Below are 18,758 nucleotides of genomic sequence, written 5' to 3'. Positions count from 1 at the left end.
CAGTCTGGGATAAATTAACTATATTCAGCACTACAGGTCCCAGGAACAGCCAGAGATATTTAAGGTTCCGCTTTAAGGGCGCTGAGAAGCTGGTTTAGAAACCAACAGCTTTAGATTAGAGAGAGATAGTCGAAAAAATTGTAAGAACAAAGGCCGACTACAATTCAGCATATCAATATTGCAGTTGCTTGAGACCAGGAACTAATTTAGTATCTAATCTCCTCTAATTTTCTACAGTCAAAAAAGCAAAAAGACTTTTGGGTGAGTGAGAAATCATGTGGGGATTATGTTTATTATTACCGATTAAGCGAGAGAAATACGCAGCTTTGGCAGCGGACAGAGCATGCCTTTACTTTAATACCCACTCGTGCCTTGGTAGGTAATTAACTTTCAGTTTCGATTTAGACCAGTTTAGCATGTCTTATTTCAGTGACACATTCAGTTACTTCAACAAGGATGTAGACCTCTTTGACCGTCTTGTTTTGGTAGAAAAAGGTGCAAATGAGTCACTAGAGTTGACAGACCAATGTGCTGAGTGGTGAATACATCAGCACCAACACTGCAAGGACAGATTTGTGTCACTTTTTCAAGTGTATTAGGAAAGTGATCTGACATCACTGAGGTAACAGGAGAGAGGGCCAGGGCAGAAACCTCTATCTCACATGACAGAATCAAGCCAAGGCTGTTACCACTGCAGCGAGGAGGTTCATGTACACACAGTGTCCAAGAAACGCCAGAAGCTAAATGCCACTGTCAGCATGACAAGGCATGTTCAGCAGGAGAAAAGAAAATCTACCATGGTCACAATCTTGGTTACCTTGCACGACAGCTTGATTCTTGCTGTATCGTGAGATCACATGAGAATTGCAGGATCACAGAATCAGTGTATTTCCTCACAACACAGGCGTAAACGTGAGGTTGATGCCCTTTAAAAAGGCCAAATAGATATATTTAAACTAACTCTGCTCTGGTTTAATCCCACAGACTGTCCCAGTTTGAACAGGCCCCTGAACGTGCCTCTCACGCGATTTCCAGGGTCAAGACACGGCTCGGACCGATTAGTGTCCCCAATTAGTGTCCTGTGAGGAGCTACAGGCATGGTTTAGGTGTATGTGCATACGCGGAGCGATGAAAACAACCATGGTGTCTCCTAAAGAGGTAAGCGTAGATGCTGCAGTGACATCAGTTCTATCATAAGTGGAGAGTATTTCTTCATTAAAGAGGACCTAATACACTTTGTCTTTTCTGACCTATAAATGTGCTATAAACATTGTATAGTCAAGTTTAAAGACACCAAAGTATGAAATAATGAAGTCCTTGCATTTAGACGTGAGCCCTGTCGACCGCCTGGCCCGGCTGTGCTCAGCTCTGAACGCCAGGATCTGGTTGCTATTAGTGATTTCTTCGGATTTCGTGAATTTATCTACGTATAAGATGCCTGACTTCCCTACATGGTCATGCTGCTACATGCTCAGGTCCGTGCCCTCACCTGCCTGCACGCGCTCTGCACCTGGCCACGGGCAGTTTGCTCTTTTCACTACAGTTAGAACGTCGGTAGAAATGTCTCCAAAAAAGTTGTTTGGGTGGAATTTCATTTTTAGCCGTGTCTTTGCCAAAAATCTGATAAAAAAGAAGTGTTGCCCTGTAATATTTCTCCTATTAACCGGCAAAAGCAGCGGTTATGAGAAAACTCTAATTCTCATCCATCCACACATCACACTGTGCCTTGACGAGGAGATCTCTTTGCTCACTGAGTCACAACTGGGTCGTTACCTTTAGGCATTTGAGCAGCGAGAGAAGCAGAGGGTATCGAGCGATCTTGTGGATCCAGGATGGCTGCTTGCGGATAACATGGCCGAGCAGAGTGAGGGTGGGCAGCCGGCAGGCCTGTTTGGTCATACACTCATTCATCTTGTCCAGAAGGTGCTGTGAGGGAGAGAGGGACCACAGGGTTAGCTTTGTATTCAGGTGGCTTGAGTATTGTCTCATTAATAATTAAGAAGGAATGGAAACGTACTTTAGAATTAAGCTTTTCCAAAACTATAAAGATATAAATGCATAACTTAAGTAACGCATAACATCCAACAACAGCTCCAAATCACCACTCTGACCTTTCTCGCTGAAGTTCAGACGCCAGGATGGTATGAGAGTTTTGATTAGATGCAAATGAAAATTAAAGAAGCCTGCAGATGTAATGAGAATGACCTCAAAGCCCAACACCACAGCAAAACCACATCTTAGTTTGCTATGGCAATATGGAAATACGAAAACATGGGAGCAATTCATGAGATTTCTAAGGGCGCACTCACACTGTCCTTCCGCACCGGGCCAAAACCGTTTTTTTCAGCTAAAGCCTAGTGCGTTTGAGCAGGGTGAGTGCACCCGCTCCGCGCATAACTGCGCCTGAGAGAGGTGGGCTTTTGTAGAGCTCGTTTACACATGTACGAGCATGAGCGTGTGCACGTGTACGAGCACGAGCACGAGGCCTACGGCGGTTCTGACGTCCTTTATGTGCGCCTGTTCGGACATAGAAAATAGAAGACCATGCGTGGACATTTAACAACAACAACAATGGTGGTGAAAGGTTCACGTTGGTGTGATGCGGAGGTGGAGTGTTTACTGCAGATTTTGGTCGGATGAAAATATTAAAAAGCAGTGGACAAGACGCACAAAAACTCTGAGGTCTGTGGAAAAATTTGTAAACGCACGCGATGACGGCAATCAATGCGTGTGACGTGTTATGGCGTGATGACGTATGGACAGCGAGAAGCATTTGCGCGAGGCCCAGGCAGTGTGAGTACAAACGGGGCTGGGGCGCGGGGGGAGAGGGAGGGGGGACAAGTACCCTAAAGCACAGGGCGCGGTGCAGAAGGACAGTGTGAGTGTGCCCTAAGGGTCATCAGCAACACAATTAATGCACATGTTCTTACAGATTCAACAGTTTGAGTGCCTTGTTCCCTTAATCCCGTAATCAATACGTTTTATGATGAACAATAATGAGAAACAAATTGCTGTCTACATAAAGCCCTCTGTATATGGCAATAGTGCTTTCATTTCACTACACACTTGTGGTTTTGCTGTAATAGACCTTGTTATTGACTTGGTATTCATTCATTTAGCTAACTAAAGAGTCTCAAAATTAGAATTCACAATGAAAGAAGCCATTGTAGCTTATTATCTAAGTACACCATTCATTTGTATCTAACTTGAGGAATGGTTTGCAGGCAGTTACAGAGTTCCCACTATTTTCTAGAGAAGATTTTCCGAGACAGTTTTAGTGTTGATGTAGGTGATATGAAAGACAGGGGTCGTACTGTACATTAAAATGTTCCTCCCTGTGATGGTCTGATTTAAAAGACGTGTGATCTGTGCAACTCTAAACAGAGATGGAAGCGAGGAAATACGTAAGATGGCTTAATCACTGACTACTTACATCGTCAAAAAACAAAGTGTTTAATTCACAATATTTCTGACTAAGACTTTTTAAAAACAAGTTTATACGAAATAACTTACATGTAGATCACATCCATAAGCATAAATGTGTAAGACGCACACATAATGTTACACATAAAGCTAACTGGGCTATGAGTTAGCTGGTTAGCTACAAGACAACGCAGCTGGCTAGTTAACGTTGGCTGTCTGTTTTGTGAACTATGCTACTTCGGTTTGGCTCAACTGAACTTACACTCTAGGAAAAAAAAGTGAAATACTTACATGTAAAGTTCACAATTTATACTTGAGTCAGAATGGTGGTATTATGACATTTATGGATGGTGTTAAAAAGAATCGTTGCTGTGTCGGACTGGGCACTGACAGTCCTGTCAGCAAGTAACAGCAACTTAGCTAGGCAAACAGGCTAACTCGTTAGCTTGGAAAGCTTTATTTTCCCCTTTTAATTAACTTTATGGAGCACAATGCCAGTTGGGATCTGAAAAAAATGGTGTGGAGAAAATAGAGAAGTGTGACTGCTTACTGTTAGCTGGAGTTAACAGTTAACTACAGCAGTTAACACACACAGAGACAGAGAGAGAGAGAGAGAGAGAGAGAGAGAGAGAGAGAGAGAGAGAGAGAGAGAGAGAGAGAGAGAGAGAGAGAGAGAGAGAGAGAGAGAGAGAGAGAGACACAGAGAGAGAGAGAGAGAGAGAGAGAGAGAGAGAGAGAGAGAGAGAGAGAGAGAGAGAGAGAGAGAGAGAGAGAGAGAGAGAGAGAGAGAGAGAGAGAGAGAGAGAGAGAGAGAGAGAGAGAGAGACAGAGAGAGAGAGGAAAGCAGAATCACACCGATTCAACTGAAATGAATTGATTTCTTCACAAATGTCCTTTTGAATCTTGGTGTGACCAGGGATTAAGCCTGCGTAAGGGTGTTTCTCACCTTATCGTGCGGCTCTCTGACTGAGCAGAGGATATGCATGGCCTGGGCGGAGTTCGTTTCCAAAAAGTAGTCCACAAGCCCATTCAGCAGCATGGACCCTCGCTCTTTAAGAAAGACAGGAAGGAACATTCAAATGAGTTTGTTTTTGGGAAAGAAAGTATGCACGCAAATTCCACCAACAGCAGAGCCATGTTGGAAGAAGATGGTACAAATTAAAGTAGCTATGCTGCCTTACCAGTGCTGAGCTGCTCATTGATGAGGCCTCTGATCTCTTCTAGCTGGTGGAGGTCGGAGGTCTCAAGGAGCGGGAGGAGGTCCCCCACGTTGGGCTGCTCCCTGGCCATGGTGGTGGCAGCGCTGGAGGGGGAGGCAGCGTCTCTCTTACGGTGTCCGTCCCTGGCTGCCTGGAGGACTCCTGGGGCCACCCACCAATACAGTCTCCAGGCACCTCTACACCACGACCAATTCATAAACATTTCCCAGAGTTAGTCAGAGCTCTGATCTAAGATTAGTGGTCACATGACAATACCAACTCAGTACTGGGAAGCAGAATGGAAATGTTGTACTTAATGAAGTCATTCATCAAATTTACTCAGACATAAATAATAGCGGCTCTAAATGTTGAGATGAATTAGATTTTTTGGACATATAATGGACTTGATGTGTCATTCTTTTAGGGGGACTTGGCTTCAGCTCCCATGAGGTCATCCAATTAGAGAACTTTGAGTGGTATCACTGACAGTATGTCCCTATTTTTCAGTAGTTTATATTCTACTCTATATCACTCGTTATTGACACAACCTTTTGAACAGAACAGATATTGTAGAAAACAATGCTTGGGTGATTTAGAAATGTTGGCATATAGTTTTTTTCATTATTACTCTTTATTTAAATGGTCAGAATATTACTACTGAACTGAACATACAGAACTATTTAGCTAATTATCTTATTCTTCATTTTCTCAGTTTTCATTTCTAGAATTGAATGTTATACATTGTATATGATACTGTTAGGTCTAAATATTCTTAAAGTAAGTTATTTGTTTAAGACAGCAGCCTTCTCAGTACCTTTGCAGAGTCATATCGGTGCACAATCCACATAGAAAGGGTTTATTTTCATTCCAGCTCAAGTCACCATATCTGTATTCTGTATCTGTGATTATTTTTATATATAAAGTCAGTCTGTGGGATGTTTGGTTTGTTTATTATTATGAGGGATTGGTAATGTAAATGGCTAGACGCAAAAGAGTGTTCGATTAACTAATTCTTAATTTATAGTTGCATAACTGTTGGAAACCTGCAGCAAAGTCGGTTAATATGCAAAGTACTTTACGTCACAGTAAACACAGGAAGGACTCCTTGGATATTAAAATCTGTTGGTATTTTTTTGGCATGACAATGGGACAAAAAGGTTGATCTGGAAGATCAGAAAAGAAGAGTTTATCCCACAAACACTAGAAAAACAAACTATTAACAGTCGGTGGGTGGGTGTGTATCGTCCGAATTTCACAGTGCTAAAAATCAAGCAAGCACCAGTATGAAGACACTGAGGCTCTGGGAGCCTGTGGTAAACTGCATTAACTCATCCCAACAGCAGGCTGGAGCTGCTTTACCAACTGACCATTGGTTTTGATCAGGAGGTAACCATCTTATTTTAATGGAATTACATTTATTTATAGTGCCAAATCATAACAAAAGTTATCTCAAGACACTTTACATATAGAGTAGGTCAAGCCCACACTCTAGTTTAGACAAATATTATTTTTGCTTTTGGGTTTGGACGTTAAATGTTGATGAACTGAGACACTTCCCATACTTTGGTAAATGTGGCTTTGGTCAAACTGAGGTATTGAAATAAATATTGTTCTCGAAAGGACCTTGAGGACAGTGGGACCCCCTCCCTGGTAGGTTTTCAGAGAATTACTACTCCCAGTTTCAGCAACCTGGGGGAAGTTTCCTTCTACTATTTATATTATTTTAGTTACTGTATTCTTTATTTTTTTAGTGTTTATTTCTAGAATTGATTGACAATAAAATACATTGTAATCCTGCTCCTGGAGGGCCCCTGTCCTGCATGTTTTAGGTTTCTCCCTGCTCCAACACGACTGACCAATGATTATCAAACCTGTGACAAGCTTCAGCTGCTTGCAAACGAGCACATCATTAGACTCAGGTGGGTTTGAGCAGGGACAAACCTAAAACATGCAGGGCAGTGGCTCTCCAGGAGCACGATTGGGCACCCCTGATCTAGTCTAATCTATTCCAGCTCAAAAATTCCCCCGTCTCGGCTGCAATATCGGCAATGTGTGAACTTTCTCCTCTAAAGCCGGTATCAAATATGATTCTGGCTGTACATAATACACATATGAACACAATGGTTATGCTATAAAGACTAGCAAATGTCAGTGTTACTAAATTCTGTATAATAATCATGTAAAAGCATTTATATAGTGTCTTGTCTCCTGTTCTGAATTTTTATTTTAAAAACAGACAAAGGTGAAAGTTTTGGTACAGTATCACTAACTGGACCGTTTTTCATGAATTGACAACATTATAGCTTTATGATGTGATACTTTGTCAAATAAGAGCAGGGTCTGCCTCTTCTCCATTACCATCGTTGCCCATGAGCAGAGCCCTAAACCCCCGCCTGCTCCGGTGGAGCTGCTCGGTGGCCAACAGATGAGCCTGTGGATGTGCTGGGCAGCTTCCAGGTGTGAACGTGTGTAAAATGCAAGTGTGAAAGGGGCCTAATGCGTTTACCGTTTCAGGTCACAAGTCTATTTTTGTTGTCTATGATATATTTAGGCTTGACACTGAGTCAGTCATTCAGGAAAGGTTGGCAAATCTCAATCGGAAAAACAGGCAGTAATAATCCTGATAGGCAGGTCATTATCATCTGGGACCTGCACCCAGCAGCTTATTAAAACATTACCAGACATCACTCCAGCTCTTGAGATCTCCTTTCAACACTTAGATCCAAACACTCAACCGGCTAGTAGAGAATGAATGCTAGATACGATTCCATTAGCGCAGATTTTAGAATCTCATGCATGCAAAACCAAGACAACACTGAGCTAATGTGGAGGGTGAGACGAGAAGAAATGAATCAATAATTCAAGTATTTTATTCTAATGACGATTCTACGTATCTTATTTCCACTAAAGTCATATGTCAGATAAAAACACCGCCCTCAGGGGAGAAACATGACAATATAAATGCCCTTGAGTCTATCTCATTCATAACAAATTAAAATGCCCCTGATTTTTGATTTACAGAGGAGGTCACAGCGCAAAATGTCTCCCTGTTATCAATTAACTGCTCAGTCATGGGGTAGGGAGTCAGGGTGTGGAAAGAGGATTCAGTTGTGGCTGTTTTTCACCCTCCGAGCGAGCGTCTCGCAGGGACAGGTCAGTGGCACAAACACGAAGCACCCTCAGTGTGATCCCGGGCAGCTTGGGAACGCTCAGGAGGACACAAAGAAGCTTTATGCAGCCCGAGCTGCACTTCTATCTATACGCTGGGAATAACATTTGGCTGTGTGCAAGCTATTACCAACAGTCTCCTTTTCTCCAGGGTGAATACTTTAAAGCAGTTTCATAAAAGACACAAACAGCCTGTTTGGCCCATTTGAAGGGATGATTTTTGACAACTCAACTGCCCGGTTCAGTTAGCAAACAGCAGATTTCCTTTTTATCTCCTTGCTGCAGGAGATGAAAGGCAATGGCAATACTGAAGGGGTTTATTGGACTTAACACAGCAAAGGGCACCAACTTACAATTATTTTCACTACAGATTAATCTGTTAATTACTATGATGACTTATGAATAAACTCCCCAGTCTAAAGAAATGTCAGGCAGTAGAGCAAAATGCCCATCACAAGTTTGCAGAGTCTAATGTGATGCCTTCAGGTGTCTTAGTCAGTCCAACCAGCAGTCCAAAACCCAAAGATAATCAGATCATATGATATTCAAAGTAATAAATCCTTACATCTTTGAAGCTGGAACCAGGGACAGCTCTGCTTTTTGCTAAAGACATTATTTAACTTTTTCATAGAATAAATGATCTAAATGTAATACGCAAAATAACTCAAATATGATTATATATCATATTATATATGCATAATAGGAGGAACTAAGCAATATTACTTAAAGGAGGCCACTTTTTTATTCTATTCAGCACAAACTGTAACCTCGGAAATGACCAGTACAGTTGAATCAACAGAGATTGATTTGACTGCAGTTGTTTGGCTCAAACTCCAAGATAAAACATAACCTCCTCACGACGGTCTCGGTCCGGTTGTTTTCATCCACACCCGAGTGTGATTACTGCATTCCTGCCCAGACAAACCGCACCAAGGAGGTAAATGTTCCAGGGTTTGGTTAACCGAACTTAACAAGGCAGATGTGAAAAAAGACTGCAACAGTTCTGGCTAGGTGTAACTAATAAACTGGCAAATATGGACTCCAGACAGATTTATTTATGAACTGAATCAGATATCCGATGCTCTAACTGACATAAACCAATGCATATGTAGGTGTTTTGTTTGGCTTAGGCCTATGTTTGTTTTCATTTGTAAAGTATGAGGCTGTGTGTATATATATTTGGGTTGTTAGATGTCTCATTATAAATGGGACATTAACCTATATGTAAGGTATTCATATGAGGTCAATAGATTGTGCTGTTATTTGCAGCTGGGTTTACTTCATGGAATGTTTGGTTTATTGTTGATTGATGTGTCTGAGTCAATCCATGTGGGAGTGGTAATGTAATTGGCACAAGATGAAATAGAACTATCCATTCATTCTTATCTAACAGCTGCATGACCGGTGGTAACCTGCGGTATATATGGCCGTCAATATGCAAAATATTTTATATCACGATAAACAGAGGATGGTGTCCGCAGATATTTACATATAAAATGTGTTGATATTTAACTTATTGGGCCGACATGACGAAGAACAAAATAGAAGAATTTAATAAAATAAAGAAATCCCAAAAACTCTAGAAACAAACTATTAACAGTTGGTGGGTGGGTGTGTATCATCCCAATTTCTCAGTTCTAAAAAACAAAGCAGGCACCAGTATGAAGACGCTTGGCTCTGGGAGCTTGTGGTAAACTGCACCAACTCATCCCAACAGCCGGCTGAAGCTGCTTTACCAACTGACCTTTAGTTTAGATCAGGACATGGCCATCTTATTTTAGACAAATATCATTTTTGGTAATGGATTTGAGCATTAGACGTTGATGAACTGAGACACTTCCCATATCTTGGTAAATTAAATATGGGTTATGCAGAAAAACATGTTTTTATTCATCAAACTGCAGTATTAAAATAAAGTATTGTTCTTGAAAGCACAATTAAAAAAACTAGAATTGCACTAATGTTTGCATTAGCAGGTCCATGGGGACCTTGAGGACAGTGGGGTCACATCCCTGACACGTTCTCAGGGAATTGACTTCCTTCTTTAAGCAACCAGGGGGGAGTTTACTTCTGAATTCAAAATAAATACATACATAACAACACAGTGGTAATTGTAGGTGTATTCCACTATTCCTAGACTCAGCATTAGTTCAATGTTGCTACTTTCACGCCACCAATAAAAACCACACAAAGGTTCCAGTGTCTCCCCACTTGTAATCCTGCTAGAAATAACAACACTTTGAAACCGGCCCCAGTAAACGAAATGTACAGAAAATAGAGCTAAATGAATAAAATATGACAAAAAGTAATTATGAGAACATTTCAGAGAGATTATTGGGTAGTTTCTAGTCAATGTATAAAGGCTATTTATGAAAGAATCGGATGATACACATTAAGACGCAGGGGTTAGGATTCAATTTATTGCGTTACCGCACGCACTGCGTTTTAAAATGTAATTTCAGGTGTCAACTGTCACAGTATAAATAACACGCCCACATACGCATGTGTCTTTCTTTCAGAGTGGAAGAGTCCACTAGCTGCAGATACATTACAACATTACTATCAAAGCGGTCTGGGGTTTAAAAAGACTACAAAACGATCCTCTTTACATTCAAAATCTAACATTACAGTGCACCTGGGGGAATTGAACCCGTGACCTCATGGCTTCTGAAATCCTGGTTACAGCCCTGCTACGGACGTACGGCGTTTTCATAACAAACACACAAGCTTGACGGCAAGTCCAGTGTAATGTGACAAGAGGGGTGGAGGAGGTCAAGCCGTGAACATAGTTAACCGTTCTGAGTCCGTGGTGGCAGGAGAGCCTGGCGACGAATGAATGAACACAGCTACCAACAAGATATGAATGATTGACAAGATAATAGATGAAAGACCTGGTGTGTTCCAGTGGGACTGCAGCCTGGAGGAAAATGCACACGAGTGTGATGCAGAGAGCTGCGAGAGATATCTAACAGTGATGCATACTGGTGCATCAAAGAAGCAGAACAGAAAACAGAGAGGCCAGAACGGTGATGCGTTGTAGAGAGCAGGACAGACCCGGACAGGCTGAGGTCTGAGGCTGCTGCCGTTGCTGCTGTATGTGGACTGACCACTGGCTGCTGCCTGTCGTAAACAACTCGCAGAGAACAATGGGCAGGGTTGGGTTTACTTTATCCGATTCAATAAATATGCAGCCATCTTTTCTTTGGCAAAGCGATAACCCCTTCAAACGCCGGAGGAAACGCAGATATAATCACAATTGAATGTTCAAAGCGTCAATGTCTTCTAAATCCATCACCGGGTCTTTTCCGAAAACAAGTCAGTCCCAACGCCGAGAGCTAACGTTAGCTGGGAGCAGCGACCCACTCGGTCGGGGATTCATCTCGCCTGTCAGCCGTGTTCAACCGGCGGAGACGCAAGACGAGCACCCCGTGTGCACTCAGACAGGTCATATGCGTTGAGGTTCGCTGTAAGAAAAACACACAAGGCACAAATAATCGGAGCTGTTTACCTGTTAGAGTAGCTGCACTCCACAGGGCGCCGCCATCTTGAACACCTCACAGCCCATCCCACCGCAGTCAGCCTCCGCTCTCGGGCTGCATACAAACTAATCCCGCAAGTTAGCACCCCGCAAGTCCCTACCGCAAACTTTCACAACTCATTCACCCAAACAACAGCAAAAATGAACGTGTTGAATTACATATAATAACTCAGAAGTAGCGTTTTCATCTGCACCCCGGCATATTGTTTGCTCTGTTGCAAAGCTAAGGTTGTTTTTCTCATCTCCCCATTGGTGGAAGGATGAAATGTGTGTAATGCGGTTTCGCGTGACCCACATGTGAAGAGCGCACGCGCAAATTAGATTTTTTTTAAACGAGAGATAGGTATGGAAGCCCTTTACCGTCCGAGCAAACAAATAACGGGTGGGAAGTGAGCAAAGGCCAAGTGTATGGAGGCCTATGTTTGTATGTATGTATTGGGCAAAACATTGGGACCAAAGCAAAATTTGCGTCAAAATATTTAAATTTTAATGTCAAAAAATTTCAATTTTAATGTCAAAATATTTCAACTTTAATGGCAAAATAATTCAACTAAGTCAAAAATGTTATTTCTATTTTTTTAAGTCAGAATTCAGAGCTATGATGTAATAATCCACAATGTTTTACAACCAGCCTTTCCCGTGACCGTGACGCAATTGTGATGTCAAAAGTAGAACATATATTGTGTTTCATGTCAAAATTTGACTAAACATTTAATAATTATGACTTTGCATGAAACGTCAAAAAATTGTGACTTAGCCTACTATCTAATTTTAGACTTAGGCTACGTTATTATATATCTATTTCCATTCCTCACACCTTACCTGTTTGTGTCTTTGTCTGTCAGAAATGGGCTTCCATACTCTCAGTATTGTTGCATGGTAACATGTTTATTTTACATTCTGATGCAACTTCATATGATGTTGCATCATCGTCAGTGACAAAATCCCTGAATAGCCTACATAAACTTGAATGAATGATAATAGGATATGTAGGGCTGCACAATGACATGTGCAGTAGAGTGAATGTTACAAATAGAATATGGGATCGTCTTCAAATGCGATGCCAAAATGTTAAAATGCCAATGTGTCTACAGAGCGGGGTGCATGTTTGACCTGAGCTTTGGACTTTTCTCTCTTGTACGTTGAGCATATATCAATCTAATGAATCATTCCTAACCCTAATTAACAACAGGGTAGGTTAGCATTTAGCTCCTTTCAGCAGCACCACTGAAAATAGTTATTATAAGGACACATAGTGTAGAATCAAGAAACAGTGAAAAAGAGTAAACAAACAGGCACAGGCAGGGTAGCCAGCTTCAGACAATATCAACTCAATTTAAACATGCTTTGGCCAGTGGGGTGGGCTGCTCCTGTGCTGTGTTTGTGGGTGTGTTTACAGTATAAACACTGTCGTTTCTCACCTTTATTGGTCCATATTAACACAATTATTTGAGTAGTCCCCCTCCACTCAAATATGTGTTTTTCTTCTTGTTCCTGCAGTTGGATGTTCGACCCACACTGTGCAGAATGATGGATGTGCTGAGTTTGACAGAAAAATATATTTTCACGTTTATCTGCTGCAAATGTAAAGTTTCTCTGAGCTTCTTGAAAATATGATTTGGGGGAGCAGGGCCTATAAGCATGAATTAACTAAACTGAACAACTAATTTGGATCCTGGTCCAAAATACAACGTATACAAGTGTGATGTAGAAACCTGAAGCCACCAGTACATGCACACCGAGAGTGGACTTTACAGTGAAGTAGCAGACATCTTGTGTCTAGCAGGAGAACTTTAGAGATGACAAATATTTGCATATTCGTAGATTCTGGAGTATTTAATGACGTGGAAATATGCTCTTTAAGGATTTTAATGTGGAAAAAAGACTACTACTGTTTAATATTAAACACTTTTTGTGTGGGGAAAAAAATCACACACACATAATTGTTCCAGGTAGACTATTTGTATATGTCTTAGCACATGTTTACAGGGGATATTTAATGATAAAGCATTGGTTTATGCTGCATACTTGTCCCCATACAAATAAACACATTTTATTATAATAATAATAGGCCTAATATGATAATGATGATAATAATAGTAATAATAATAATGATGCTGCTGATGATGATGATAATAATAATAATAACAATTGTATGTAAAATAAGCTACTTGTTACAGCTGCTTTTGAAATCTAATATTTTGTCATATATTTTTTAATTACTGTGTGTTATATTTATATATAATATAAATTATTTTTATATATTGAATATAATTATACTGTGGGGGAGTAGCTACAGAGCTGATTCTGATCTTTGATGGATTCATGAATACAATTATTTGAAACGAAAGAATTTGATGCATTTCCATAAAAGTTTGCTTTGCTGCATGTGTTGCAATAGTGATGTGCTCTTTAATTTGCTCTAGTTTGCGAAAAATATAAACACATTCGAAAAAAAAATATGATCCATTTACAATATTTAACTGTTTTATTAACGTCCAGGACAAATCCCCTACACAGATTCAAGTGTCAATATTTAAGATACACACTTTGTCCACAGGATGTCGCACTTGCACTTCTCCTCTCCTAAAACAAATCCTCTCCTCCACAAATTGTGACTGGCTCTTCCACTCCATGCTCTTAAACGCGAGTTGACAAGCTGCCAGTATTTGGAAACGACTGTTTGCCCTAAAGAACATCTAACGGCCTAATTGCCACCTATGTTGTCGCTGTGAGGCTGCTACCCTGACACTAAAATCTGTCCGTGTGAATATCGATATGCTTTACTAAATAAAGACAGAGTCAACAGTGTTGTTCTGTAGGACTGGTTTGGTGTGTGTATCTTTGGAGGTGCTACACTCTCATATGATCTTTCGGTCGTTTAAATCCTGCACACATCACACTCTTACACACAGCATTACACCAGGTAAATCCTGTAAATCAAACATTGTCAAGTGGACATATTTGGTGGGATTTTGAGTTGGAAATTCTTACTTGTCATTTTGATAATAAAAAAAAAAAATATATATAGATAGATATAAATTGATACCCTGTATGTTTGCTTTTAATTAAACGTTCTAAAAAAATAAAATAAAGACAAACTTGCATAAATGATCCTTTCATTAAAGCACCACCTGCTTCGATAATGTATGCTTTAACTTCCATGTCGGTGTGAACCCCTAACATTTGCCCCGCACAGTGCGCTCGGGGTGATGCGGGAGTGTTCCAGGGGCGGCGAAGGCCCCGTGTTTTTTTACGCAAATTTCCACCTGCGCGTGGGCCTTTTCATTGGCTGCAACCACAGTCAGATTCCCCATGCGAAATTATCTGATTGAAAATCAGGGAGGGGAGAAAAAGAGAGCGCAACAAGTGTGATGGCTCTACACTGCTGTGCTTTTCTGCCTCTCGGGAAAGGATTTGGGACGCGTTTTTCCTCCGCTGAGCCGCTTCACAGCCGAAGAACAAGGACATTTACTTGATTATTAGGGCACGTTTCGTTTCGACGGGAACCCGCTCGGTTAACGGTGAGTAACGTGTGACGCTAAAAAGAACTTCTAAACCCAGCCGGAGAGAAACTTTGGACGACTTGGAAAACTTTTCTCAGTCAAATAATAAAATAATTCAAACTGTGAAAATACCTCAGACGCGCCAATTAAACTGTGTGTCCGTGCGTCTGTTCACTATAACGAAGTAGTTTACTAATCATTTCTATTGGCCTACTCGATTAACGCGACTTTAATACATGGATTATAATAAATTCAATTATAACCACCAGAGTCCACCTGCAATTAAAAAAGGATGGAAAAGATGTAGCTTTAACTAAATAAGAGTAGGTCTAAGTGAATTTGTTTTAATAGGCTATGGACTATATCTTATCAGACAGCAGGCGGATGGTCTTTTAAACGCGTGTAGTTTTATTCCCACGAAATATAACTTGATCAATATTTTACTGACATCCACGCTTTATTTCGAAATACGTTTTAAACATGATGTTGTGTTATAAACACTCCCTGTATTTGTTTTGTTTTTGTTGTTGGTGTAGGATCATCATGCCCCGTTCATTTCTGGTGAAAAACAAAAGGTGCACGTCCTATAATGTTCACCGGTCGTACGAAGACGAGCCGGAGGCCCCCGTGTGTACAGGTAAGACTCAGAGAATACATGACATTATCGGGAGGTTTGAGAAGCCGTGCGTCGTTATTGTAAAGCAGCTGCTGCGTTTGAAACGTTCGCATACGTTTCGATTTTAAGAGAGATAAAAAAAAATAAAAGGCCTATGCATTAATCACATATATGCTATTAATGAATCGATCATTCTCCAGTTCAACATTTTACATTATGCACTGGACAGATGTTTGTTAGTTAAACAAAATGTCCTCCAAGATGAACTGCAGAGTTGTGTTGTTATAGAATATGCCCTTAATCCCACAGAGCCGTGTCTTTTGCTTTAATCAATCACACCTTTATTTGCTGTGGATTTGCAGAAGACCCACTAGAGGTTCAGAGCACCGACTCTGAAGACAGGCCTCGGTCGGAGGGGCAGTCTTCCCCTGTGGACTGCTCCTTTGAAAAGGATGAGGCAGAGCTTGAGTGCCCCTTGCCTGCTCACCCAGAGCCAACCAGACCCCCTGTGGCCCCCACACAGCCATACTACCTGAATGGTGAGCTCCCTTTGCATTTATCTCCATGTTTTTCTCCTTCCTCTAAACCTTCAATCAGACAGGTGATGTTCTTTGCTGTTTGTATGCACCCTCAGAGCCTCACATGGCTGGATTCCCTCCCTACTTCAAGCCGTCGTACGCCTGGGAGCCGGTACCTTCCGCCTACAAGCTCCGTCAGATGAGTTTCAGCCCCACAGTGCTGCAGCATGCCAGCAATCTGTACGGCAGCCACATCACCCACAGCCCGCAGCCTCAGCAGCCTCTGGACTGCAGCACGCACTACTCTCCCACCTCCAACACCTACCACTGTATCACCTGTGAAAAGGTACGCACCACATGTCTCATCAAGTCACTTAATCAAGGCAAATGGAAAACATAAAATGCACAGTATTTGTTATCAACGAGATGTTCAGTTGAACTTGTCAGCCTCCTCCATTAATGAACTCTTTTTAGGTGTTCTCAACGCCCCACGGACTGGAGGTTCACGTCAGGAGGTCACACAGCGGAACGAGGCCGTTCGGCTGCAGCATCTGCAGGAAAACCTTCGGCCACGCCGTCAGTCTGGAGCAACACATGAATGTCCACTCTCAGGTAGGCGTAATAGTGACTCCAAAACACTGCACAACATCAATAATAATTGAATTTAATGGGCTACTCCAGTATACAGTGTTGTGCATGCCCTGATCATGTGCTGTTCAATGACCATGCTCATGTTTTAAACGGTGAACTGACCCTCTCCGTTTTGCAGCTCATGAACCTAAGCCTGGTCACTGTTGAACCTGGCATGATGTGTTTAACCAAATTTTCACAGAAGGGGTTGCTACACTTTTTGACTTTAATTCAATGGGGGAACAGACTTCGACACATCACTGGCGTTGCTAATGTTACCGGCAGTTCAGACGCAGCTATTCCGATACTGTGGAAGCCAGTGCATATGAATACTTGAAGGAGTTTTACCAACAAATCAGTACCTATTCCAACAAAAAAAAAAAAATGTATTCAAGATGACAATGTCAAGATGTGCCTGATGTTAAAACATCATCAGCAACAAATTCAAAATGACGGTGAGATAAATAAATGAACGTAAATGAGTTCATTTGAGTCTGCATGAAGTGAACTTTAAGCTAGCTCTTGTATGGTGTAAACCTGCACAACACTGCCAGTACACATCAGTATAAAAGTTCCTACACTTCCCATGATGCAAGTGTTTCCATTACTCTCACATCTTTCGATCCAAGCGCCTCCACACAGGGTCCATGTTAAAAGTTTGTCCTGTCCATGTCCCAGCTGAGATTAACCTGATGACATTGTTATGACATCATCTTGGTTTTTTTTCATTATACTATATATTTGTAGAGCCCATTATAGCCCATTATACTTCTGTTTCCACAGCCACATCCGGCTCATTTATTGATGATTGCGTAACACTTTTTGTACTTTTTTTTGATCAGGAAAAAAGCTTTGAGTGCAAGATGTGCGGCAAATCCTTCAAGCGCTCCTCCACTCTCTCCACGCACCTGCTCATCCACTCGGACACAAGGCCTTACCCCTGCCAGTACTGTGGCAAGAGGTTCCACCAGAAGTCAGATATGAAGAAACACACGTACATTCACACCGGTAAGTCACAGTATGTAGATTGTTTTACAGCGGGTGGCTAATAAAAGGCTCATGGCTCCTCTTGCTGTAATCATCTGCTTTCCAGGTGCAGCATGCAGGAATTGTTTCCAGGAGTAATATAACTACTGATAAATCAGAAAAGGAACTTAACCAAATGTCCTGTGGATTTGCATATCTGGTTTTCCTGGTTCGTGCAGAGCTCTGTAAAAGGAACTCTGTGCTGTCACCATTTTGTTGCAAATAAATGTTTCACAAATCTGAACAATGGCACGACTCTTCACCCATAGTTCTTCATGCAAATCTCGTCTTCTTGGGAAAAACACGAGGCGCAATTCATGATTTTCCAGGAGCAGTGGAAGCGAAACGGAGAAAAATCATTTGGAAATGATTTCTCACAGTTTTATTTTTGTTTTATATTGTAGGTGAAAAGCCCCACAAATGCCAAGTGTGTGGTAAAGCATTCAGCCAAAGCTCCAACCTGATCACCCACAGCAGGAAACACACGGGATTCAAACCGTTTGGATGTGACATTTGTGCCAAGGGCTTCCAACGTAAGGTGGATCTCCGCAGACACCACGAGAGCCAGCACGGCATGAAGTGAAGAGGCAACAAGCACCAGAGCTTCTGAAAATGTGTACAATACATTTCTGTTAATTATGATACTGAAATCTGATTAAAGGGGATTTAACTTCAGAGAAATGTTACCTGTACAGTGTATTGAAGAAATTGATTAGTTGATGAAAATGTATTCGTTAATATATTGGAAATGATCTTCAAAGATCCGTTTACATGTGGATGAATGGGAGATGCTGATGTCATTTAGATTCAACATGTGCTTTGAGCTTATAACAAAAGCAACAAGAACATTGTTTTTGGCTTCTTATAATTTATTTAGTATGCTTGAGTAACGTCCTGTATATATTATTGACTGGAGTTTGTGTGTGAGTTGATACATGCTTTGAAATAAAGGGTGAAAAGCTGGAAAATGTGGTTGCTCTTTTAGAATAAAGATGTGCAGGGTGGAAAAATATTATAAAATCCTTTGTACCTTCAAGGCAAAATACACGTGCACTGTTTGTCTAGGAAGATACGACGAGCACTGTAAACACTCTTTTACTCCCAGTTCACATCTTTCTGTGTGTTTTTCTCAGT

General features: G+C 41.3%; 2 protein-coding genes across 2 annotated transcripts in view; one reads left to right on the top strand and one right to left on the bottom strand.

Moving 5' to 3' along the window:
* tsc1b (TSC complex subunit 1b) overlaps positions 1 to 11,347 on the bottom strand; it is a 35,810-nt gene extending 24,463 nt beyond the window's left edge. Inside the window, exons 1-4 of the mRNA XM_083930242.1 lie at positions 11,299 to 11,347; positions 4,605 to 4,819; positions 4,370 to 4,473; positions 1,774 to 1,926 (exon numbers count right to left, since the gene is read on the bottom strand). Coding sequence (XP_083786368.1) covers positions 1,774 to 1,926; positions 4,370 to 4,473; positions 4,605 to 4,713 — 366 coding nt within the window. The 5' untranslated portion in view covers positions 4,714 to 4,819; positions 11,299 to 11,347. The remainder of the gene's footprint in view (positions 1 to 1,773; positions 1,927 to 4,369; positions 4,474 to 4,604; positions 4,820 to 11,298) is intronic.
* A 3,446-nt stretch (positions 11,348 to 14,793) lies between these two features.
* On the top strand, positions 14,794 to 18,471 carry gfi1b (growth factor independent 1B transcription repressor). Its single transcript, XM_083930282.1, has 7 exons — positions 14,794 to 14,852; positions 15,371 to 15,471; positions 15,813 to 15,989; positions 16,085 to 16,314; positions 16,443 to 16,580; positions 17,441 to 17,606; positions 18,029 to 18,471. The coding sequence occupies exons 2-7, from the start codon at positions 15,378 to 15,380 to the stop codon at positions 18,205 to 18,207; spliced, it is 984 nt and encodes a 327-aa protein (XP_083786408.1). The 5' UTR covers positions 14,794 to 14,852; positions 15,371 to 15,377; the 3' UTR covers positions 18,208 to 18,471.
* Positions 18,472 to 18,758: the final 287 nt, after the last annotated feature.

Source organism: Echiichthys vipera (genome assembly GCF_963691815.1).
Source record: "Echiichthys vipera genome assembly, chromosome: 16".
Taxonomy (NCBI): domain Eukaryota; kingdom Metazoa; phylum Chordata; class Actinopteri; order Perciformes; family Trachinidae; genus Echiichthys; species Echiichthys vipera.
Note: the sequence above shows the minus strand (reverse complement) of the source record. Positions and strands in the feature narration are given on the sequence as shown.